This window comes from Trichosurus vulpecula, chromosome 3 (genome assembly GCF_011100635.1).
Source record: "Trichosurus vulpecula isolate mTriVul1 chromosome 3, mTriVul1.pri, whole genome shotgun sequence".
NCBI lineage: Eukaryota > Metazoa > Chordata > Mammalia > Diprotodontia > Phalangeridae > Trichosurus > Trichosurus vulpecula.
This window is the reverse complement of record NC_050575.1, coordinates 403,223,446-403,247,963: the sequence shown is the minus strand read 5'-3', so window position 1 is coordinate 403,247,963 and position 24,518 is coordinate 403,223,446. Positions and strand designations below refer to the sequence as shown.

General features: G+C 41.0%; 1 protein-coding gene across 3 annotated transcripts; it reads right to left on the bottom strand.

The window, feature by feature from the left end:
* Nucleotides 1-779: 779 nt before the first annotated feature.
* LOC118840700 (zinc finger protein 420-like) lies at nt 780-23,640 on the bottom strand. Of its 3 annotated transcripts, XM_036748040.1 has the most exons (4): nt 23,518-23,640; nt 22,716-22,841; nt 11,808-11,934; nt 780-3,448 (listed from the first exon to the last, which is right to left on the bottom strand). In XM_036748040.1, exons 2-4 carry the CDS (start codon nt 22,761-22,763, stop codon nt 1,335-1,337), a joined length of 2,289 nt encoding a protein of 762 aa, XP_036603935.1. In that variant the 5' UTR covers nt 22,764-22,841; nt 23,518-23,640; the 3' UTR covers nt 780-1,334. The 3 variants fall into 3 exon arrangements, with proteins under 3 accessions (XP_036603935.1, XP_036603936.1, XP_036603937.1); XM_036748041.1 differs by lacking the exons at nt 22,716-22,841; nt 23,518-23,640 and adding an exon at nt 16,951-17,012; XM_036748042.1 differs by lacking the exons at nt 11,808-11,934; nt 22,716-22,841; nt 23,518-23,640 and having other exon boundaries at nt 780-2,941; nt 3,025-3,193.
* Nucleotides 23,641-24,518: the final 878 nt, after the last annotated feature.

Below are 24,518 nucleotides of genomic sequence, written 5' to 3'. Positions count from 1 at the left end.
GCAGATTACCAGAGTAGGACAGCTCGGAGGATGAGCATGAAAGGTGTCTTACTATAGTGGGAGGAGAGTGCAGGTAAGTGAGCAAGCCAGTGGCAGGCTTCACCCTAAGCAGCCATGGAATATTTCAGGAGAGTCATGAGAGACCTTGGAACTTCAGAGAAAAATTCAATCCATTTTTAGGCCTTGATACACCATACAAAATATGTAATGTCTAGTGAGGTCTGTGCTTCAGGGAGAGGCCATCCCTCATTAAATAGATCCATAAGTTTTATCTCCAGGAAGATTACTCCAATGTACACATTAAGGTACATAATGTACACAAATTTATGAGCTCCAGGTGAAGGCCTTCCCACAATTACTGCTATTATCAGGCTTCCTTCCAGTGTGAATATTGCGGTGTCTAGTGACCTGCCTCTTCCAGGAAAAGGCAAGTCCTCATTGAGCACATTCAAAAGTCCTCAGTGATGTAAAGGAAAGATGATCTCTGTCTGCAAACCTGTCCAACTGAATCCACACAGGGGCTTGTTCATAAGGCAAAATTTCTGATGTCTAACAAGTTCTATAGTCCATCTGAATGTCTTTCCACGTTCATTACAGGAATATGATTCCTACCTCATGTGAATTCTGATGGGAAATAAGGAATGACTTTAGCCTGAACATTTTTCATATTGATTATATTAATGAGATATGTCCTGTAGAATGGATTCTCTGATGTGAGAGAAATGATTATTTCTCTCATATTAATAACCAATTATTGAATTAGGACTAAGCTTTTTCCCTTTCTATTTCCTCATTCAGAAATCAGTCCTTTAGGTGGTTCAGCTAAGCTTTGAAAGGCAGGGATAATGATGAGATGAAATCTTGGACAAGACTTAGCCAACAGGGAAAGTTTAGATCTGACCAAAAGATAAAGAGATTTTAGTCTAGGTGAATTCAGGCCCACTGTGTTTTAGTCAGAAAGGTCTGAGGGGAAGTGGATTCCCCTTCGGTCTAGACTGCACTAGGTAAGGGTGATCTGGATAGAGATAAGTCTCTCTGTCTAAGATGGAGTCATCAGCCATATCGCCCAGCCTCTCAGTAGAATAAGTCCACCTCTCATTATAATACTCATTCTCATTAAGTTTTAACCAATCAGAATTGTTTCATGCCTGCTAGCTACACCCACTTATCTAAGGCATATAAGTGTTGAGAAGCCTCCATGTTTCATCTTTGGTTTACAGGAGAGAGCTAAACAACAATTTTTTGTTAACTATTCACTAGCAATAATTAATCAAATCAAGAAATTACGTTTCTTGGGCTTTGCTTGCATCACATTTGTATAGTAAAGTAAGAGTCTACGTAAAAGGTTTTATCACATTAGGTTTCTCTCCAGTGTGGATTCTCTGATGTAGGGCAAGTTTGGAATTCTCTCTGAAAGCCTTTCCACACTGATCAGATTTATAAAGTTTCTTTCTAGTGTGGATTCTCTGATGTGTAGCAAGACTGGAGCTCTGTGTGAAAGCCTTTCCACATTGATTACATTCATACGGTTTCTCTCCAGTGTGGATTCTCTGATGTACTGCAAGTTTAGAGTTGATTCTGAAAGCCTTTCCACATTGATTACATTCATAAAGTTTCTTCCCATTGTGGATTCTCTGGTGTACAGCAAGACTGGAGCTCTGTGTGAAAGCCTTTCCACACTGACTACATTTATAAGGTTTCTCCCCAGTGTGGATTCTCTGATGTAGGGCAAGTTTGGATTTCTCTCTGAAAGCCTTTCCACATTGATCACATTCATAAAGTTTCCTTCTGGTGTGGATTCTCTGATGAGCAGCAAGTGTGGAGCTCTGTGTGAAGGCCTTTGCACATTGATTACATCCATAAGGTTTCTCCCCAGTGTGGATTCTCTGATGTACTGCAAGTTTAGAGTTGATTCTGAAAGCCTTTCCACATTGATTACATTCATAAGGTTTCTCCCCAGTGTGGATTCTCTGATGTACAGCCAGATTGGAACTCTGTGTGAAAGCCTTTGCACATTGATTACATTCATAAGGTTTCTCCCCAGTGTGGATTCTCCGATGTCGAGCAAGTTTGGAACTCTGTGTGAAACCCTTTCCACACTGATTACATTCATAAGGTTTCTCCCCAGTGTGGATTTTCTGATGTAGGGCAAGTTTGGAGTTCTCTCTGAAAGCCTTTCCACACTGATCACATCTATGAAGTGTCTTACTAGTGTGGATTCTCTGATGTGTAGCAAGACTGGAGCTCTGTGTGAAAGCCATTCCACATTGATTACATTCATACGGTTTCTCCCCAGTGTGGATTCTCTGATGTCGAGCAAGTTGGGAGTTGGTTGTGAAAGCCTTTCCACAGTGATTACATTCATAAGGTTTCTCCCCATTGTGGATTCTCTGGTGTACAGTAAGACTGGAGCTCTGTGTGAAAGCCTTTCCACATTGATTACATTTATAAGGCTTCTCCCCAGTGTGGATTCTCTGATGTAGGACAAGTTTGGATTTCTCTCTGAAAGCCTTTCCACACTGATCACATTCATAAAGCTTCTTTCTAGTGTGGATTCTCTGATGTGCAGCAAGTGTGGAGCTCTGTGTGAAAGCCTTTGCACATTGATTACATTCATAAAGTTTCTCCCCAGTGTGGATTCTCTGATGTAAAGCAAGTTTAGAGTTGATTCTGAAAGCCTTTCCACACTGATTACATTCATAAGGTTTCTCCCCAGTGTGGATTCTCTGATGTACAGCAAGGTTGGAGCTCTGTGTGAAAGCCTTTGCACATTGATTACATTCATAAGGTTTCTCCCCAGTGTGAATTCTCTGATGTGCAGCAAGTTTGGAGCTCTGTGTGAAAGCCTTTGCACATTGATTACATTCATAAGGTTTCTCCCCAGTGTGGATTCTCTGATGTACAGTAAGATTGCTTTTAAATCTGAATGCTTTTCCACAATGATTACATTCATGAGGTTTCTCACCATTGTTTATTCTCTGATGTTGAGTAAGGTTCGAACTCTGTGTGAACGCCTTTCCATATTTATCACATTCATATGGTTTCTGTCCAGTGCAGATGCTTTGATGTACAGCAAGACTAGAGCTGTAACTCCAAGCCTTCCCACACTGATTACATTCATAAGTTTTCTTGTCACCGTGAATGCTGTGATGAATAATGAAGGATGAGTGTTCACTGAAAGGTTCACCACATTTATGACACTCATATGATTTCTCTCCAGCATGAATTTTTTGATGGCAAATCAGGGTTGACTGTTGATTCATGTCTTTCCCACAACGAAGACAATCATAAGGTTTCTCTTCTGTGTGGATTCTGCGAAATACAGCACAGATTTTTCTCCCAGTAAAGTCACAGGGACCATCACACATGTAGCTTTCTTTGTGAGTTTCTTTCACAGAAATCCTTAGCTTTTCTGTAGTCTCTCTCATTTCAGGTCTAATCTCTCCTTCTACAAGAAACAAACAGCAAAAAATATATACAGAGACACATGTACACACATATGTAATTATAATTGTTTTCCTCCATTGCAAGAAAGTAAACTAACTGATCTATATCCTACTTTCCCAGGAGAAAAGTCCTCAAAGTGAAATGGACAGAATTAATCATTTGAAAGTGCCATTAGCTCACATCTGCAAGATAACTTGACTTACAAAGAGCTTCACACACAATCACATGGGATTCTCAGAAACCCCTGTGACACTGGCAGAACCAGCATTCTTATTACATTCTCAAGTCAGGCCATGAGCTTAGAATGGCTGGGTGACCTGACCAACAACCCTGTAGCTGAATCTAGACCTCCAACCATGCAAGTGGGGATGTTCTGTCCATGGAACTAGATGGTCTTTCTCTATTGCGCTTACTTTTGTTCTGTTTAAGAAAAAAAAAATATTTTTGCATTTTTTACTTTTCTCTCCCTCTCTTAGGATCTCCCTATTCACTGAGACACAAAAATATTGAAATTAGGCCAATCCATAACCCTACAATGGGGCTTTAATTTCAAGGGAAAAGAAGAGTTAATCAATGTGGCAAACTTCACTGTTGCCTTATGTTAAGAAACTCTCATGGCAATTTTGAGCAACCACCACTCTGATCAGTCAGCAGCCATGATTTGGGCCAGAGCCTCCACCAGCAAGAATATTAAGATTCATTGAAGGCTCAGATGATAGTGAGCTTTTATTAACAATAAATAATTTTGAATTAAAATGTGTACTTTTTAAAAACAAAATAGTACTGTTCATGTAATAGACAACAGTTTTTTTTTCAAACATAACTTTTCTATGTACTGAAAAACTGAAAATTCAGGTGACTTGCCTGATTGCAATATTCACTTTACCGCAGAACTCTGGAACTGAATCTGCAATATGTCTGAGGTATACCTGAAATTTTTTAAATTCTTGTTTTGATTTTGACTCTTTCCTCCCTAATTCTATTCTCCTTCTTAAACTATTACTAGCTTCACTCCTTGGAGTCCCTTATATTCCATTGAACTAGATGTCTTTCTACTCCCAAGCATTTTCCTTTCACTGGATCAGCTAATACCAAGGTTCCTCATCTGTTGCTTCTTCTCAACCACCCCCATGTTTGTATGCCAGATTGGGAGCTCCTTGACAGCAGGGACTGGCTTTTCCCTTCTTAAAGCTTGGTGAGGGGCCTGGAAAACTGGGGGTGCTTCATCCATACTTATTGACTGACTGACTGGGCCCAAGGCTGACACCAGGTGTGGGGAGCCAGCTACATCCTGTTTAGGCCTCTTAGACCTCTGCAAGGCAGGGCCAGTTTTAGCATAATAAGACTTGGCAAAGAAAACCTGCCTTTGTAGCTGATTACCCACATGGGTGATGACAGAAATGTTTCATTCTGGTTATCTATATGCGAGAGAACATAAATGTTTCAATTTGGTTAGCCTTGAGGAAAAATAGTGTCTCACTCTTCTTTGAAGTCTGGATGACTCAGCAATTAACCTGTATAACATACTGTCAGTAACTCCATTAAAATCAGTCTATAGCTTGACTATATGACTCACCTAGCCCCATGTCTTTGTCTTTTTGTGTCCATTACTTCATCATATATTCACACCTCTGCGGGCACAACCAGGCCCCAGCTTCTACCTCTGGTCTACCTTATTTGGCAAATGCAGGTTCTGGGCTCAGCTTTGTTTCATGCACCTTATCTCCTATTTGAGTGATCTTGGTCTGGTTCTAACACTGATGGGACCTAACCAGACCCATAGTGAAGATGCCAGACACTTTTTTTAGGCTCCTGAAGCAGCCCATCCTATGAAACACTTGGGAATTTCTACTTCCCACTTCCCCAAACTCAGAGTGCCTGTCAACTCAATGAATCTGGCCAACGATTCTCCAAGAATGGGCCAAAGATTGAGCCTCAGAGATCAAGGGAGGGACACAAGGTGATGATTTATGTAAAGCATAGCCTTGGATTAATTCTAAATCAGGCAACAGCCTTTGCCAGTCCTTAGATGCTGCTGAATGGAAAGAGAGAAACGCATAAAACCAGGCTGCCTGGGTCCACTACAAATTTAGGCTCTGTAATTTCAGGGTGGACTTCACTGCGGCAAGGCTATCCTTTGACATCTCCCTAACTGACTCACTTGGGGTACCTAGGTGGTGTAGTGGAGAGAGTACTGCTTAGGAAGACTGAATTTTAAATCCAGCCTCAGACACTTACTAGCTTTGAGACCCTGGCCAAGTGATTTAGGCCTCTTGGCCTTAGTTTCCTCATCTGTAAAATGAGCCTGAAAAGGAAATGGCAAATCACCCCAGTGTTTTTGCCAAGAAAACCCCAAATGGGATTATGGAGAGTCAGAAGTGACTGAAATGACTGAAACCCACAGAACTGGCTCCCCATCTCATTAACCACAGCAGCTTTTCCGGTTCTTTTCATTCTTTCCCAACAGTCCCTCACTACTTGCTCCCACTGTTCACCTCCCCCTCACCTTCTCATCAGAGAAATGTGCCTTGTATGTGTTTGTTGAAAAAACTGGATACTTATCGAGAGCTATCTTATCCTCATTTCCCATATATTAAATACTTTTTTTTTTCCTTTTTGACATGACTAGCAGATGAAATGGTCTCTTTCTGCTAGCTAAAGCAAACTCCTTTCCACTTTCCACTTGATGTGCAAATCATCGCATTCCAGGACACAATCTTCCTCATGATGCTGCCTCTCCAGCATCCCCTGTTTTGGTACTTTCTAGTCTCTCCCACACTAATGACTCCTTCCCTACTGCCATTTCTCTCTAATCCTCAAAACACAATCACTTGATCCATTCAATCTCAGAGATAGTTTCCAGTAGTTTTCTTCCATTTCTTGGCTAAACACCTGCAGATGCCGAGTTACAACTGGTACTTCCACCTCCTTTTCTCTGGTTTCTCTGAAATTATCTGCAATCTAGCTCCCAATTTAATTGTTGAAGTGAAATTCCTTTCTCCAAAATTACCAAAAATCTCAAAGTTGCTAAATCCGCTGGCCATTTCTTGACCCTCTTCCTTCTTGCCTTCTTCGAAGCCTTTAACAATCAATGACCCTCCTCTCTCTCTCTGTCCCTTTCTCTCTCTCTCTCCCTCTCTCCCTCTCTCTCTCTCTCTCCCTCTCTCTGCCACTCTCTGTTTTAGTGACATTCTTCTTATTGTTCCACAAACCAAACTCATTTTCTTTCGCCCAACGTTGCCATCTTCCTACTTTACTGTTTCAAAACTGTGGCTAGCAGCTTCTGTGGGGGTATAAGATTCACCCACAGCCAGCACCCAGAAAGCTGCCAATAGCACAGGTTCTTTTGATCTGCTTAATTAAGGAAAGCAAGGTGAAGGGGTTGACAAGCTTACTCTTAATTCAGCATACCAATATCATTCAGTTAGTTCAGGGGAAAAAGCCAGCACCCTAAACTTCAGAACAAAATGCAAGCAAATTACAAACATCAACAGACAGACTTTGTCTGATTCAAATCCCAACACATAGTTACCAGAGTTCAACAAAGTCTCAGCATCCGGGTTTACAAGCTGGAGGGCTCCTTAGCTACAACTGCCTGGAGTCTGCTCATCAACACCATCTCCAGAGCCCCACACAAATGGCTCTGTCCTCCCTTCTTATAGGGCTTCAGACATCATCAAACATCATCTGAATCACCAGAGCTCAGGCTCTGGTGATTGGTTCTTGAGTTGGCCCCTCCCCTTAGGACCCTGGGAGGTTCACATCCACATGGATTAGGTTAACACCTAATGGGGTTTGGGCCTGGGGCTTAGCACCTAGTAAGGCTCAATGAGATTAATTGAGTCACTCAAAGAAAACAAAGGCCATTGTGGTTACACTCCACCCCTTGTTCTAGGATACATAATCTAATCAGCCATGTATCCTAGAACTTCATTGTGATCCAATTATGAAGGAAACTAAACCATATCATTCATAATAAAGCAAAACTTATCATTCAGTGACATTTCCAAATATTGGTTTACAATTCAAATGTGACCCACCCCTAGGTCCCAGCAAGATAATCTCTTCAATCAATCATCCCCAAAATAATTGTTAACTATTCAAATGTCCACCCCTAGGTCAAAGCAAGTTAATCTCTTAAGCTCATAAAGTGACCAAATAAAGTGCTTCTTCAGCAGCACACTGCCATTGCAGGCTTTTTTCCATTACCCTGAGGCACGGGCATGCTTTAGTTAGTAAAGTCCTAAAGCAAACTGACAAACAAATACAGTTCTCTTGGGGATATTTCCTCCCCAAACTGCTGTTGCAGGCTTCCATGTGGCACCCAAAGTCCCAATTTCAAAGAAAGAGTCCAAACAAAGTTCTTTTAGAGTCTGTTCTCCCCATTAAGTTCCAGTCCCCGGTTCCAAGTCCAGAGGGTCCGCTGGGTAATAAAGCCAACAGGGTGGAGTCCCTGGGGGTCCAAGGCATTTCCCCTACCCCAACAAAAACAAATACATGCCTCCCTCCTGGATCCCAAGCAGCCCAAGCTAAAGGGACCAAAAAGGCAGACTCAGTGCCTTGCTGCAAAGTTTCCATCTTGCCCCAGGGCTGGACTTCAGGCTCTTGGGTTCCAACTCCAGCTGGCCTCACCTGGCTTCTTCTGGAATCCTGATGTAGGTGGTTCCCCATCTTTGTGCTCACCTCACCAAAGTCAGCTGGAAAGCAGCTCACTGCTCTCACCTTTCCAAAGTTCTCATGCAGGCAGTCTTCTGCTCTGTCTGGGTCAGTATTTTGGCAGCTGCAGTCTGCTTCTTTTTTCTCACCAGCCCCTCCTGCCAAATCTGTAGGAAGGCCATTCTCCACTCCTGTTTCAAAACTCCATATACAATATAATCTCAAGACATTCACCCTTTCAGCACAGTCCTCCGGGGCCAGGCTTATCAGCTTAAGCCCTGGGAAGAAGGGATTGTCTCCTGCTCTGGGCCCTTGGGAAACCACGCCCAGCACTTCCACTGGCCTGTTTTCCTTCAGGACTTTGTTGCTCCTGAGGATGCACAGACCCATAGCCACCCCAAGTACAAAGAGCAATCTAAAAACTGGGAAACATTCAACCAACCCAGTACCCCAACACGCCATGCTTTCCTGTTAAAGGCAGATCCTGCCGACTATGCCATTTGTTTCAAAACTCTGGCTTGCAGCTTCGGTGGGGGTATAAGATTCACCCACAGCCAGCACCCAGAAAGCTGCCAATAGCACAGGTTCTTCTGATCTACTTAATTAAGGAAAGCAAGGTGAAGGGGTTGACAAGTTTACTTTTAATTCAGCATACCAATATCATTCAGTTAGTTCAGGGGGAAAAGCCAGCACCCTGAACTTTAGAACAAAATGCAAGCAAATTACAAACATCAACAGACAGACTTTGTCTGATTCAAATCCCAACACATAGTTACCAGAGTCTAACAAAGTCTCAGCATCCGGGTTTACAAGCTGAAGGGCTCCTTAGCTACAGCTGCCCGGAGTCTGCTCATCAACACCATCTCCAGAGCCCCACACAAATGGCTCTGTCCTCCCTTCTTATAGGGCTTCAGACATCATCAAACATCATCTGAATCACCAGAGCTCAGGCTTGGGTGATTGGTTCTTGAGTTGGCCCCTCCCCTTAGGACCCTGGGAGGTTCACATCCACATGGATTAGGTTAACACCTAATGGGGTTTGGGCCTGGGGCTTAGCACCTAGTAAGGCTCAATGAGATAAATTGAGTCACTCAAAGAAAACAAAGGCCATTCTGGTTACATTTACTAATGCTCTCCAGGGCATCCTTGTATTCCTGCAGGCTCACACACGCTCTTAACTCCATATTCAGTCTGCTGCAGAGTCCTATAATTCCACCCAGGTAACATGTCTCCCATACATCCCCTTCTCTCCCAACACTGCTACTGCCTTGGTTCAGGCCCCAAACACCTCACACCTGAGGTATTACAAGAACTTGCTACTTGCTCAAGCTGCCTCAAATCTCCCCCAACTCCAGTCATTCCTCCACCCGTTTATCAAAGATCATCTTCCTAAAGTTCTAGACTAACAATGTCACTATTTCCTCAGCAACCTCCAGTGCCTTCCTGGGAAAAGGATTGAATATAAAATCCTCTCTATGACTCTTAATCACCTAACCCTCTCCTACTCTTCTAATTTTCTTTCACCTCAAGTCCCCACCAGACATGCTATAATCCAGTGCTATGGGCCTCCCTTCTGTTCTGTGAACAGGACACTTCACTTCTTGACCCTGTGGGTTTTCCATGTCATCTCCATACCCAGAATGTTCACCCTGGCTTCCCTGAAGCCCCAGCTAGAGCCCACCTTCCACAATAAGCCCTTCCAGTCCTCCTTCACTTTAGTGCTTTCATTCTACCAATGAGCTCCAATTTTCTTATCGATAACAGGTTTTTACATTGATGTGGGCAGGTCATCTGCACTACTAGTCTGAACTTCAGGAGAGGAGGGGAAGATCCTTGTATCTCTTTATATACCTTGTGCTTAGCAGAGGGTCTGACACATGGCAAGAACTTAATTAAATGTTTACTAAGTTGAAAAAAGTCTAAGAAAGAGCCCATATTGGAAAGCCTAATCCGCTTTTGCATTTTCAGAGAAGTTTCATGCCCTAAATTTCTAAATAAAGACTTTTTTTAGGATCATACATTTATGACTGGGAGAGAGCTTAATTGCCATGGTGTCCAACTTCCTCCTTTTACAAAAGGGGAAATTGAGACTCAGTGGGATTTAGTAACTTGTCCACAGACCCACTGCTAAAAATATCTGAAAAAAAATTCCAAGTCAGGTGTTCTGGGCCCAAATCCAGCACTTGCTTTGCTACAACACTGAGAAGCCTGTTGTACTCACATCTCATATACCTGCTTTCACCTCACTCACCTGGACAGCAGCTCCTCAGGCCTTCTTGTTCTAGCACCCATGGTGCTTCCCTTTCCTCAGAAAAAATCAAATATTCTCTGGGAACTGGAAGCCCTGGGCATGGGGAATCAGGGATGAGCATGGAGAAAAACTTGGAAATTAGTTTTCTTTAGGGAAAACAGTGCACATACAAAGCTACTCCATTTTGAGAATCACTCCATCATATTAGCACATATCTGACTTATTCTCCCATTAATGGGTGGAATTCAAGTAACCAAAATAGGATGTACCAGACCAGCCTTGAACTCCAGCAAATTTGTCCTTGATGAATCAGCTTTGGCTCTGTCTCCTACCCAACTCCTCACTCCCTGAAACCTATAAAAACCTTGCTACTGTTCATTCAGAGAGTCACTGCCTGTTGAGGAACTCAATGAACCTTAGGTTATCAAATTCTGATTCTTGGCCAGTCTGTTATTTCTGCCATTGATAGGGGCATGCAAGCAAGGAGCACAGGATGGTTCCCAGAAGTCCTTAAGCATGGTTTCCATTGCATTTACTTTGGGGAGCTCTGGGGAGATGTGGGGGAGAAGGTCATAGAACCAACATGGAATGAGAAAATGTGATCTTGGTGCACCTTCTTCATAGGAGGATGGACTCATTGCAGACTTTCCATTATCTAGAAATTAGAGGAAGCTGGTAGTGCAGTGGAAAGAGCCCTGGGCCTGAAGTCAGGAATGGCAGGGTCTAAATCTAGCCTCAGATAGTTTACTAGCTGTGTGCCTTTGGAAAATTCACTTAACCTCTGTTTGCTTCTGTCTTCTCAAATGTCAAAAGGGGATAATAATATCACCTAATAACATAATATTGTAAAGAAAGCACTTAGGACAACAGCTGGTGAATAGCAGATGAAGAGAAAGGCTTATTCCCTTCCTTTCCCACCATCTGTGCTGGAATGTGGAGGCAAAGGAAAGGGAGTTTAAGGACAAATGTGTCATACTAGGTACAACTAGGAGTTGTGAGCTACAAATTGGGTGCTTCTCAAAAAGAAGGATATCCTAAATACTTGGCCCTGCCCAAAGAGGAAGTGGTAGCAAAGAAAACCCAGGTCAAGCAGTTTTTAGAGATTTGGCAGACAAAATTCATGTCCAGGGAGAGCTTGGGCTAAATAACCCAACTGATTAGTTCTATATCTGAGATGCTTCAATACTGATCTTATCTTTGAACTAAAGCTACCTAGAACTCTCAAGAGACTCAGGAGCTTCAGGGGCAATGAGGAAACCTTCATGTTATCTTCACACAATTTGTTGACCCTTTATAGGAAAACCAGGCAGCAGGAGGACCCTGTCTCTTGGACAGAGGAGACCAGCATTTTTCCCTTTCCAGTAACTGAGAAATGCTCCAAAGTCAGCACAATGAGGGATGAAGATATTCTCTTTGATAGCAGACTCTGAGTGGTCAGGGGAAAGGTTCTTACCCAAGGAGAGCAGGTTCCTGGCATTCTCCAGCATGACCTCCTTGTATAGCTCCTTCTGAGGATGGTCTAAGAGGCCCCACTCCTCTGGGGTGAAGTCTACAGCCACATCCTGGAATGTCACCAGCACCTAAACCATCAAGAGTCATAAGATTTAGACCTGAAAAAGACTGCAGAATATATGCAGTCTAATCCTTATTATGTGAGAGGAGGAAAGTGAAGCACAGAAAGGGGATTTACCTAAAAGTCATATCCTTGTAGAGTACCAGAATCAACACTTAAAACCATCATCATTAAGAGCTCAATGAAATATTGTGAAAAGTATTTGATATGATTAGTTGGAATAAAGTAGAGGAATGTCTTACTATGGAATGTATCTCTCTATGGCATCTGGGACAAAGTGTGTGTTTTTTTCTGTGCAAGATAAGGCTCTCTGGAGGAGAAAGAGAGATGATGTGAAATTTCTTCTTTATCAGAACTGATAAAAGCAATACGGTATAAATAAAATTCTGTGAATTTTGTGAGAAGCTGGCAAGGACAGTGTATTCTGGGGGGAGGGGAGGGGCATAATATTTGGTTATAGAAAAGAGAGAAAAAAAAAAGAAAAGATCTAGTTAATCTCCTGAGAGCCTGAAACAAAGTCTTATCTAAATAAGACCTGAAAACGATTCATAAGACACACTAATTACAATCTGGACTGAACTGAGGGAGATGAGACTTTCTGGCCAAGTGAAGGAGAGTTATCTGTTGTTACATTGAGGGCTTGAGGCCACCTGAATAATATATGTCATGACCAAAATATCTTATGCCTTCCCTTTATGATTGCTTTCCTTTGTCAATACCATATATTTCCTTATTATAATATTTAGTTACATATTTGGTCATTTTTATTGTTTTTTGTGCTCAAAGTGGACCAAAATGACATCACCATGTCAGGGTTAAAGTACAATGTTTCTGACCATGGATGATCAGACTAATAGAGGCCAGAAGGCTCTGTCACAGGTTGGGAACAAACACTCCATGTGAACACTTGGGATGGAGATGGCCCTGAATTTGCACATCTCACCATTCTTTTGAGCTACAGTACTTCTGCTTTGCTACCAAAAACAACACATTCTTTGATGTGGGCAAGCTATTCTGGGTGGTTCTTTGCCAGTGTCTCCCATGCCTCATAATTGATTACAAAATTCCTCACAGACCTTGAGAATGTCCTTATTATCACTTCTTCTCACCACCTTGTGAGTGCCATCTTGGCATATGTTCTCCATGAAATAGTCTTTTAGGCAAACAGGCTTTTGGCATTTGACCAACATAGCCAGTCCATCAGAGTTGTGCTCTCTGAAGTAGAATGTGAATGCTTGGCAATCTAACTTGAGAAAGGACCTCAGTGTCCAGCATCTTATCTTGTCAGGTGACCTTCAGAATCTTCCTAAGATGATTCCCTGGCATGGAGCTGGTATACTGTTCAGCTTTCACAGGCACACAACAATGAGGTCAGCACAATAGCTCTGTACACCTTCAGTATTGTATGCAGCCCAAAACCTCTTCTCTCCCACACTTTCCTTAGGAGCCTCTCAAACACTGAGTTATCTCTGGTGAAGCAGGGGTCAACTGTTAAAATTAGTTATCTGAAATAGAAAATAATCTGAGGTACAAAATTTGCTATTAAGCAATGATTTAATTGTAATAGTTGACAGGTTATCTTTATGTAAGGTCAACTAATTTCCCAGTAATTTGTGACAAAGGTGTGATTTACAGAGCTTATTTTTATGACAGAAGAGGAAGAAAAAATTATAATAATCTTAGGGAACATATTTTGAACATAACTTAATTGGACAAGGCAGGTCACCTGACTACTTACTCCTCCTGGTTTCCTGACCCAGATTCATCCTGTGTCTATCAACCGGTCTGTCAAAGAGAGAATACCCCAGAAGTCCTTGCTGAATTTTGCAACTGAAAGTATTTCTTTAAAGGAGCCTATAGTTTGAAGAAAGATGGGAAAAGAGGAACTACTGCTCTGTACTTAGCACTCACACCCCACGCTAGGCTGCCAGAAAGGGAAACCCAACCGTAGAAGATTACACTCCTCAATATATAGTTAACCTCTAGCTGAAGAAAAAACAAAAAGGATCTCATCCACTAAGACTGGAAAGAGGAACTTAGGCTTTTGTCAACCTCTTTACTCCAGCAGCCAGAGAGGGGAATTCAGCTTTAGAAAAGTGTCTTATAACCCCATGATTCTTTTAGTCCTACAAAGATATTTTGTCTTGCTATAAATTATCTGCTACTAAATGATAAAGTTTTATCAATCTGTGCATTCATTAAATCTACAAGTAACCTCGTCTTAGGAAAATATTTATGTTAGTTTGGCTTAGCTGTTAGGGTTAGCTTTTCCCAAATAGGGAAACTTAATCCTACAAAGAAAATAAAAATGAATCAAAATAATTAAATACTAACTGATTTAAAGGTGATTTCTTTTCACAACCTCATCACCTTTGTGTACATGCTGAAAAGTGGGTTGTCCAAGTAAATGAACTCATTCAGAGGATTCAAAATTTCTCCATTTGCTGTAACCAATGGATGGTACCATGCTGAATGGAGGAGAACCTCTATTTTCTTTTCTATTTTGTTATATTTTTTCCTTATATTTTTTGAAAATATATTTTATTTTCAACCCAACTACATGTTAATTTTTTTAATGTTTGTTAAAAAATAACAAAGTTTTGAGTTCCAAAGTCTATCCTTCCTTCCTTCTATCCCTTCACCCCCAGTTTAGATAGTAAGCAATAAGATATAGGGTATACTTTTGCAATCATGTAAAACACTTCTGTATTAGTTACTTTGTACAGAAAGACTTGAAAAAAAGAATGTGAGAAAGATAGTGAAAAATAGAATACTCCAGTCTATATGCAAACAATATCAGTTCTTTCTCTGAAGGCAGGTAGTATGCTTTATCGTTATTCCTTTGGGATTTTCTTGGATCATTGTATTGCTGAGAATAGCTAAGTCATTCACAGTTCTTCATTGAACAATATTGCTGTTGCTGTATATAAAGTTCTCCTAGTTCTGTTCACTTCATTTTGCATCCGTTCAACTAAGTCATTCCAGGTTTTTATGAAATCATCACCTTCATCATTTCTTATTGCACAACAATATTCAATTGTAATCATATATCCCAGATTGTTAAGCCATTCTCAAATTGTTGGGCATCAATTTCCCTTTAATAGCCACCACAAAAAGAGCTACTATAAATACTTTTGTACAAATAGAGCCTTTCCTCTTTATTTTGATGTCCTTGGGCTATAAACCTGGCAGTGGTACTGTTGGATCAAAGGCTATGCACAATTTTATAGCCCTTTGGGCATAGTTCCTAACTGCTCTCCAGAATGATTGGATCAGTTCCTAACTCCAGCAACAGTGCCTTAGTATCCCAGTTTTTCCTCATCCCCTCCAACCTCCATTATTTTCCTTTTTTAACATATTAGCCAATCTGATAGGTGTGAGTTGGACCCTCAGAGTTGTTTTAATTTGCATTCTCTAACCAATTGTGATTTAGATCATTTTTTCATATGATTATAGATAGCTTTGATTTCTTATTCTGAAAACTGCCTGTTCATATCCTTTGACCATTTATCAATTGGGGAAAGACTTGATTTGGATAAATTAGACTCAGTTCTCTATATGTTGAAGAAATGAAACCTTTATCAGAGATACTTCTTGGAAAAAAAATTTCCCCAATTATCTACTTTCCTTATACTTTTGGTTGCATTGGTTTTGTTTGTGTAAAACTTTTAACTTCATATGATCAAAATTATGGATTTTACTTTTTGTATTATTCTTTAACACTTGTTTGTTCATAAATTCTTCCCTCATCCATAGATAGGATAGGTAAATGATTCCTTACTCTCCTAATTTGCTCATGGCATTATCCTTTATGTTTAAATCATGTACCCATTTGGCCCTTATTTTGGTATACCTTGTGAGATGTGGGTGTATATCTAGCTTCTGCTATAGTGTTTTCTAGTTTCCCCAGAAGTTTTTGTGAAATAACGAGTTTTTGCTCCAAAAGCTAGGATCTTTGTGTTTATCATATACCAGATTACTAGGGGCATTTACTATAAGGTAATTTACACCTGATCTATTCCACTGATCCATCACTTTATGTCTTACCCAGAACCAGATTGTTTTGATAATTATGACTTTATAATACAGTTTGAGACCTGGTATGATTAGACTGCCTTCCTTCATTTTTAAAAAATCTATTCCTTTGATATCCTTGACCTTTCAGAAAATTTTTTTCTTGGTGTTGTTGTCAGACCAAAATTAGCAGAAGCATCACAGAATTGATCCATATGCTGTTATCTAGTTACATAGAAACAAGAGTAATTGTGGAGGACTTCTTAATATATTAAAAAAAGCAAAATTTAATCAATATAGGTTGTATTTAAGCTAATTCATGAGATAGATATTGACACTTTCCTCAAGAGAAGAAAAGGATCTAAACATACCTCCAGAATTCTGGAAACTGGGGAGTACAATCAGGAGAATGGACCATATATAGGAGAGGTGGGCTAAATTTGAAAATGCCTTGGTACTTGGGATCAGTCATCTATATTTCCAATCAGCTACATACACAATGTGTGTTTGGCCAATGTGCTTGGAATTTGATGGTCTTCCATTTCAATCATTAGGATATGATACACTTTATCAGACATTCTGATATTTGGGAACAATTCTCCATCATATGTACAAAATTGTCTTTTATTTTTTATCACTGTGATGTCTTCTTTAAAGCACCTGACTTATGGTCTATTTTTAAACATCTCACTTTAACTTCCTTTATTTTTTTACTTTGGAACAATTAAGGTATTTGCTAATTTTTGAGATTCCCAAGAATTTATAATTCTTGTTTTTGACTGGGGCCTCAAGTTACTATTCTTCCTTGCATAGTAATCATCATATGGGCTTTCATTGCAGGAAGGCTGTCCTCTTACTGATTGAGAACTGATCTCTAATTCCCTAACTCACAAACAATCTGTTTCCTTTGCAAGCCTCCCACATCCACCTGTAACCACCACAGGATGGGGTTATGAACTCCAAACCTCCGTTTAAGGAGGAAGCTCATTTCAGAAATCTCATTTCTCACCTGGCTCAACATCTTTGGGACTTCTATGAGCCCCTGAACTGGAGTATCTTCTCCACACTCCAACCTGTTTTCATCATTTTTTTGTGTTGTTTTCCTCTTTTACACTTTCAGGTTCTTGATGCTAAGAGAGTTCTAAAAACCATCAAGAGAAAGACTTTCAAATACAATGGAAAGGACAGAAATATGCAAGACTATTCCAAACCCACCAGAAATGAGAAGGTAATGGAAGAATATGTTCCAGAGAGCAGTGAAGCTCAGTATGCAGCCCAGGGAGATTTGTCCTCCAAATAGGAGCTCAGCAATATGGGACAAAAAGTGGATGGATGTTCAATGCTAACAGAGTCAAATATTTTTGGAAGGAAAATCAGAACTGAAGACATTATTTGTTTCTTTGTACCCCATGAAACTTCTGCAAAAATTAACCATGGACTAGGACAGAAACAGGCTGCAAACAAATGTAAAAAAGCAGAAATTATCAATATATCCTTTCACTCCATAATAAAATAAGAATGGAAATTGTTTCAGGATCAACAAAAGATTCAAACTCAAATGGAGACATAACAATGATATTTACACATTTAATACCATCCTACTGAAATTATGGGGGTGGCTAGGGGACAGAGTGGATAGAATGTTGGTCCTGGAATGAGAAATCTGAGTTTAAATTCATGCTCAGACCCTTACTAGCGATGTGATCCTCAGCAGGTCATTTAAACTCCCTTTACCTCAGTTTCCTCAGCTGAAAAATGAGCTGGAGGAAGAAAAACAACCACTCCAGTATCTTTGCCAAGAAAACCCCAAATCGGGTCACAAAGAGTTGGACATGACTGAATAACAACATCAATAATAATAACCACAAAATTATGAAGGAGATATTTTATGGGGCTGGAGAAAATAACAAAAGTCATGTGAAAAATAAAAGACCTACAATAATATCAAGGGGAATGATGAAAAGAAGTAAAGATAGAGGTGGAAGAGCACTTCCAGGCAACAAACTATAGTATACATCATTGGTCATCAAAATCCTTTGGTATTGGAGAGAGGGGGAGAGAGAGGGAGGGAAGGAAGGAGGGGGGGGGGAGAGAGAGAGAGAGAGAGAGAGAGAGAGAGAAGAGAGAGAGAGAGAGAGAGAGAGAGAGAGAGAGAGAGATGAATGGAACAGATTAAAGAAAGGAGATTCAGAATCATTAGAACTCAGTAACTCCATGTTTGATAAAGTGGAAAAAAGACTGCTTAGGGTAAAATTCCTTATATGGTTAAGAAAAAAACTGCTTAAAAAAACTGGAAAGCATTCAGGAAAGAAATTAGGATTGGATCAACATCTTACACAATACTCTACAATACATTCTATATAGATGTGATCATTGCTGTTCAGTTGTTTCAGTCATGTCTGATCCTCCATGACTCCATTTGGTAATTTCTTCACAAAGAAATTATCAAAGAAAAGAGAACTGATATCTTAAGAGCCAGAGAGTAAAATAGAAATTGAAAGAATCCACCAATCACCTCCTAAAAAAAAGATCCAAAATGAAAACTCCCAGGAATATTATAGCCAAATTCCAGAGCTCCCAGGTCAAGGAGAAAAAAGTACTAGCATCCAGAAAGAAGCAACTCAAATGTCATAGAGCCACAGTCAGGCTAAAACACAAGTGAGTAGCTTTTACATTTAAAAAAATCAGAGGGTGTGGAATATGATCTTCAGCAAGACAAAGGAAGTAGGATTATGACCAAGCAACACATTCCCAGAAAAACTGCATAATCCTTCAGGGGAAAAAATGGACATTCCATAAATAGAGGGCAATCAAGCATTCCTGTTGTAAAGATCAGAGTTGAACAAAAATGTGATCTTCAAATACAAGATGCAAGAGAAACATCAAAAAGCAAACAGGAAAGGGAAAAGAGAGGAGATTCAATAAGGTTAAATTGTTTACATTCCTACATTGGAACATGATACTGTAATACTGGAAAAACTAGGAACCCTTGAGAATACCCCTAGCTACTGACAAGCACCCCCAGAAAGAATGGACTCAGATCTCCCCGGCATTTAGCAGAAATCCCTGGGGCTCTGTGACTCCTCCAAGGAATGTCAATAGATAGGACCATCCCACTGAAGGATAACCTGGCAGACCCTTTCTGTCTAGCAGATATCCCTGGGGGCTCCAACTCCACCAAGGAATGTCAATAAGATTATCCCACTTAAGGACATCCTGACTGAATCTTTTGATCAGCCAGGACCTTTGTTCCTGTTCCCCCCACCCTGTGACCTGGCCTGTAGGTTCCAGGAGATAATTAACCACTGTACCCCCACATGTCCTATATAAGTCACAGTGTCACCCCAACACAGGGCCATTGATTTGGGTTGCAGCGCCCCTACGGCCGCGCTAATAAATTCTCCATTTAAAATTTATACTCTATGGCGTGTCTCACTCGCTTCTGGTACAACAATACCTGTAACTCTTAAGACCTGTAGGACTATTAGGGCAATTAGGAGTATACATTGGCAGTATACATTGACAATGATGGGATGATACTCAAGAAAACAAAATTAAAGAGCGAGAAAGAGAATTGCACTCCAAGAAGAAGGAAGAGAAAGGTAGAAGGGAGTGAATTATCTCATATAAAAGAGGCAAAGAAGAGCTCTTACACTGAAGGGGAAGATGGGGGAGGTGGGAACGGGGGCTTGAGCCTTACTCTCATCAAAACTGGCTCAAAGAGGGAATAACATACATGATTAGACAGGTATAGAAATCTATTTCATTCTACAGGGAAGTAAAAACGGACAGGGATAAGAGGCAGGGGGCTGATAGAAGGAAAGGTAGGTAGGGGGAGGCATTGGTCAGAAGCAAAACACTAGCAAGGAGAGTAAGAGAGGGAGAGAGAAATAGGGGAAATAGGATGGAGGGAAATACAGTTATCAAAAGTGTAAATATGAATTGAATGAACTCAATGATAAACAGCATTACTAGATGTAAAATGGATAATTTTGACTGTATTAAATTAAAAAGGTTTATTTTCAGAAACAAAATCAATGCAACCAAGATTAGAAGGAAAGCTGACAACTGGGAAAAAAATTTACACCAAGTGTCTCTGATAAAGGCCTGATTTCTCAAATATATAGAGCACTGAGTAAAATTTATAAGAATACAAATCACAACAAAATTGATAAATGACCAAAGCATAAGAATAGGCAGTTTTCAGACAAAAAAATAAAAGCTATTTATAGTCATATAAAAAATCTCTAAGTCACTACTGATTAGAGAAATGCAAATTAAAACAACCCTAGGTTATTACCACATACCTATTAAATTGACTAATAAAACAGAAAAGGAAAATGATAAATAGTGGAGGAAGTAAGAAAACTGACACTAATGCACTGTTCTTGGATTTGTGAGCTAATCCAACCATTCTGGAGAGCAATTTGGAACTATTCCCAAAAGGCTATAAAACTGTGCATACCCATTGACCCACAAATAACCCTACTAAGTTGGTATCCACAAAAGATTTTTTAAAAAAACAGAGAAAAAGACCTATTTTTAGGAGGGTATTTATAATAGCTCTTTTTGTGGTGGCAAAGAATTGGAAGAAACAACCAATAACTGGGGAATGCCCTTACAAGTTGTGGTGTATGATTACAACGGAATTCTATTGTGTTATAGGAAATGACAAGAAGGATGATTTCAGAAACACCTAGAAAGATTTACATGCACTGATACAGAATGATATGAGCAGAACCAGAACACTGCACAAAGTAACAGAAATATTGTATGATGAACAACCATGAATAACTCAGTATTCCCAGCAATACCATGATCTAAGACAATCCCAAGGGACTCATAATGAAAAATGCTCTCTTTCTCCATAGAAAGAACTGATTGAGTCAGAATAGAGACCTAAAGCATACTATTTTTAACTTTCTTTCTTTTTGGTCCAAGTTTTCTTTCACAAAATGACTAATAGGGAAAAGTTTTATAAGACCGCATATGTATAATCTGCTTCTGATGGTTTACCATATGCAGGAGGGGTAAGAGGAAAGAGGCAGGTAGAGAATTTAGGAATAAAAATTGATTTTATATGTAATTGGGGGAAAATGAAATACTATTTTAAAAAAGACTAATAACCAATGGCAGCTAAGGGGCACAGCAGTTACAGTGCCAGGACTTGGAATCAGCAGCATCTGAGTTCAAATTTAGCCTCAGATACTTACTAGCAATGTGACCCTGGGCAAGTCACTTCACCCTGTTTGCCATGGTTCCTCCTATGTAAAATGCACTGGAGAAAGAAATGACAAACCACTCCAGTATCTCTGCCAAGAAAACCCCAATGTATCTCAAAGAGGCGGACATGACTGAAACAATTGAAAAACAACAAATAGCCATTCCCCAATAGATAAATGGTCAAAGTACATGAACAAAAAATTCTCAGAAAGAATTACCAAGTATACCCAACCATATGAAAAAATACTCTAAACTACTAATAAGACAATAGTAAATCAAAACAACACTGAGGTTTCATCTCATACTCTGCAAAATTGACAAAAATGACAAAAATTTGTACCAGTCAATGCTGGAGGAGGTGTGGGAAGATGGGTGCACTAATACATTATTGATGGAGCTATGAAATGGGAGAAGATCATAAAGATCTGAGTTCAAATCCAGCCTCAGACACTGACTAGTCATGTGACCCTGGTTGGTAAGTCACTGAACCTCTGTTGGCCTCAGTTTCTTGAACTGTGAAATAAAAAATATAAGAACACCTACCCTATAGGACTGTTGTGAAGATGATCCAAAGTGGATTTTGGGGAGAAACTAAGTCACTCCATTGTGTCTTTGCCTTTGAGCCTGATACCTCTTTGACAAGAACTGAGCATTTCCTTCAGTATCCCCCTTTCCATCATTGGAAAAGTAAACTCCCAGAACTTTGAATAGAACCCCAAACTCAGCCCTTTCCTTATATCTAATCAAGGAAAGTACTAGGCCCTTAATAAATACTAATTAACTAACTGCTAAAGAAGGTACTCTTTTCTTTGGCCTCCTCCAAATAGCTCTGGTAAGGGCCTTTGATCATGTGAAAGTGATCCAAAAGCCAACTTAACCTGTTTTCTTCAGTTGCCATATTTTCCGGAAACACTGAACCAGAGTATGCAGGAGGTCAGGAACACCCCCAGCCCCTGCTCATAGTATTTGCTCTTTTTAGCCCTCTCTGCTTCCTCAGTGTGGCCTTCACATTCAAACCAGCTACATGACAGGGGCCAATCAGTGTGCACCAGATAGATGCACCAGAGATAGAGCTATTTCTGCAGCTCACACCCTTGGGCAGAGCATCCTATCTTCCAGTCTGGCAGGGAGATCTTGGCCAAAGAGGCAAAGGCGGAGGAGGAAGCAGTTCTATGGATATGGGGGGGAGGGGTGCTAGACATGGATAAAGGAGCAAAGAAAAGACCCCTAGAGCACAGAGAGGAACGAGTGAAGTGGTCTTCCTTGTGACAGGGATCATGAGGGAAAACTTAAAAAAAAAAATACCCTCACAGAGGAGGGCAATAATTCAGGGTGGGGGGCAGTTAGTGATTGTGATGCCAATGTGCCATGAATCAGTTCAAAGTACAGAGAACAGGGTGGCTTTTGACTACTGTTTCCAATTTCCTGCCTATTTTTGTAAAGAAACAATCCATAGGTAGGGGATTGCCAGCCTCACGGACAATGCTCTTTGTCTACGGAAATGGCCTCTTTTGTGGATGTTGGTCAAGTCTGTAGACCGAGTGCACTTACCTGGGGTGGGGGTCTGCAGCTCCCAGGAGCCATTACCTCTGGTTCCATGCTCCCTGCTTGGGCCAGGCCTTGGTCTTCTGCAGACTCAGCAGGGGAGGGAGAAGGATCCCAGGGCAGGAGACTGGCCTACAGAGATTTACAGAGGGTAAGGCCCTGCCCTCAGGACAGAGAATGAAACCTCCAGGTAGGGTCCAGCTTCAAAAAAGAAGATGGTACCACCCTCCCTCTCCTCCTCTTCTTTCCCTTTCCTTTCCCCCATTCTCCTTCAGAGAACCAAGAAGCAGAAGGCGCTTGGGAACCCAGAAGGGACGAGAACAGTCAGAGCCTCAGTGGCTCCTGAATCAGAGACTTCCTTCTGATTGGATATGGGACCTGGACCCCAAAAGAGCAACCCAGCTCCTGAACTTTCCCACACATCCCCACCTAGACAGTCAATAATCCGTTCCATTGTCCTTTCATTGTGGCCCTTTACCCTTGCATTTGGAGGTTCGTTCAAGCCCTTCACTTGTCTTTCACTCAAGACAGGATTCCTGGGGCCCTGCAGGTAAGGTTTGAATTTTGGGAAAAAGGGACCCAATCTTAAATCTGGGAAAAGTGACCCTGGATTTTTGAGAGACGATTGGGAGTCTGTAAAGGAGTTTGCAGTGGGAAGCTTGTCCAATAGCCGTGCTAGGGAGGGAGGATTGCTCCACTTGGACCTGGAGCTGGACTTACCACAGGGTGAGCAGAGGAGTATGAGACTCAATGGTATTAACAGGCCAGCAGAAGCCAGAAGGTCTGTGAGGGGCTGGCTCAGACCTACCTGGGACCTGCACCTACAGGGCTGGGCTCCAGAAGGAAGAGATCTCAGGTCCAAGTGAAGGCACTGTGATCTCAGCTGCAGGGAAGGCAGAGAAAGTTCAGCTGCAAGAGGAGAAGGCCTAGCAGAATCAGCACAAGTTGCAATTTTCAGCCAGCCCACTGTGGGAGGGTCCTCCCATCCTCTGAAGCCTCAGGAAGGGCTGTTTCCTCCAATCACACCCAGAGCCAAGTGCTCTAGACCCTTTCTGCCTCTCGTCCCCAAGCCCTGCCCTCCATCACCAGGAATGCCTGAGCCACTAGGATGGCCTCTCTCCGGCCCTAGACTCCACCCAGGACTCCAAACTCCACCCCAGAGCTTGGCCACCACCCACCAGGCTGGTCATCTGTGAGAGCTCCTCCTCCCCCATCATGCTACCCCCTGATTCCTTATTGGATGAAAGATTCAGGACTTTAGGACTTGGGAGGGGGAGAACAAGGAAGAGGCAACCAGCAGATTTCCAGGAAAGCAAGGTATTCACAGCCAAACAGAGCTGTTTCAGAATACAAGTTGTTCACAAAATGCAGTCAGTTTGATTAGCACATTTCTCCTAGTTTAAAATAGAATGTGGCTCCTTTAAAGTCAGATCCCAGCAGGATAATTGGGATGTTTGAAGACCTAAGGGCAGAGCCACGCTTAATGTGAAGTACACTTAAAATCTGGTATTTAAGGACAGGTGTTTAGGAGCTGAAGAAATAAGAATTAAATGTAACTGGATCAGAATTCCCCTTGGCTCCTCTCTGAATGTAATCAGCCCAGAGGGTCAAACATCAAAGATAGTTCTAACCAAGATAATGAAATGAATTGATGTTATTTGACAGCAATTTTGTTTCATGTATCAACATTGTAACATTGTTTATGTTGTTATTATGCTCCAAATTTGTCTCAGTTGGGGATTTGGGGGAACCATCATATTAATTATGCTCTCAACTTAAAAAAAAGATTTTGAGACGGATATGCAATTG

What these genes read in the sequence shown, in the direction of transcription:
- LOC118840700 (XM_036748040.1), bottom strand. Translation starts at nt 22,763, where the DNA reads ATGGAACCAGAGGTAATGGCTCCTGGGAGCTGCAGACCCCCACCCCAG. An exon ending in GCTGCAGACCCCCACCCCAG is followed by an intron (nt 11,935 to 22,715) that starts GTAAGTGCACTC and finishes TTGATGGTTTAG; the next exon opens with GTGCTGGTGACATTCCAGGA. An exon ending in CAGGAACCTGCTCTCCTTGG is followed by an intron (nt 3,449 to 11,807) that starts GTAAGAACCTTT and finishes TGTTTCTTGTAG; the next exon opens with AAGGAGAGATTAGACCTGAA.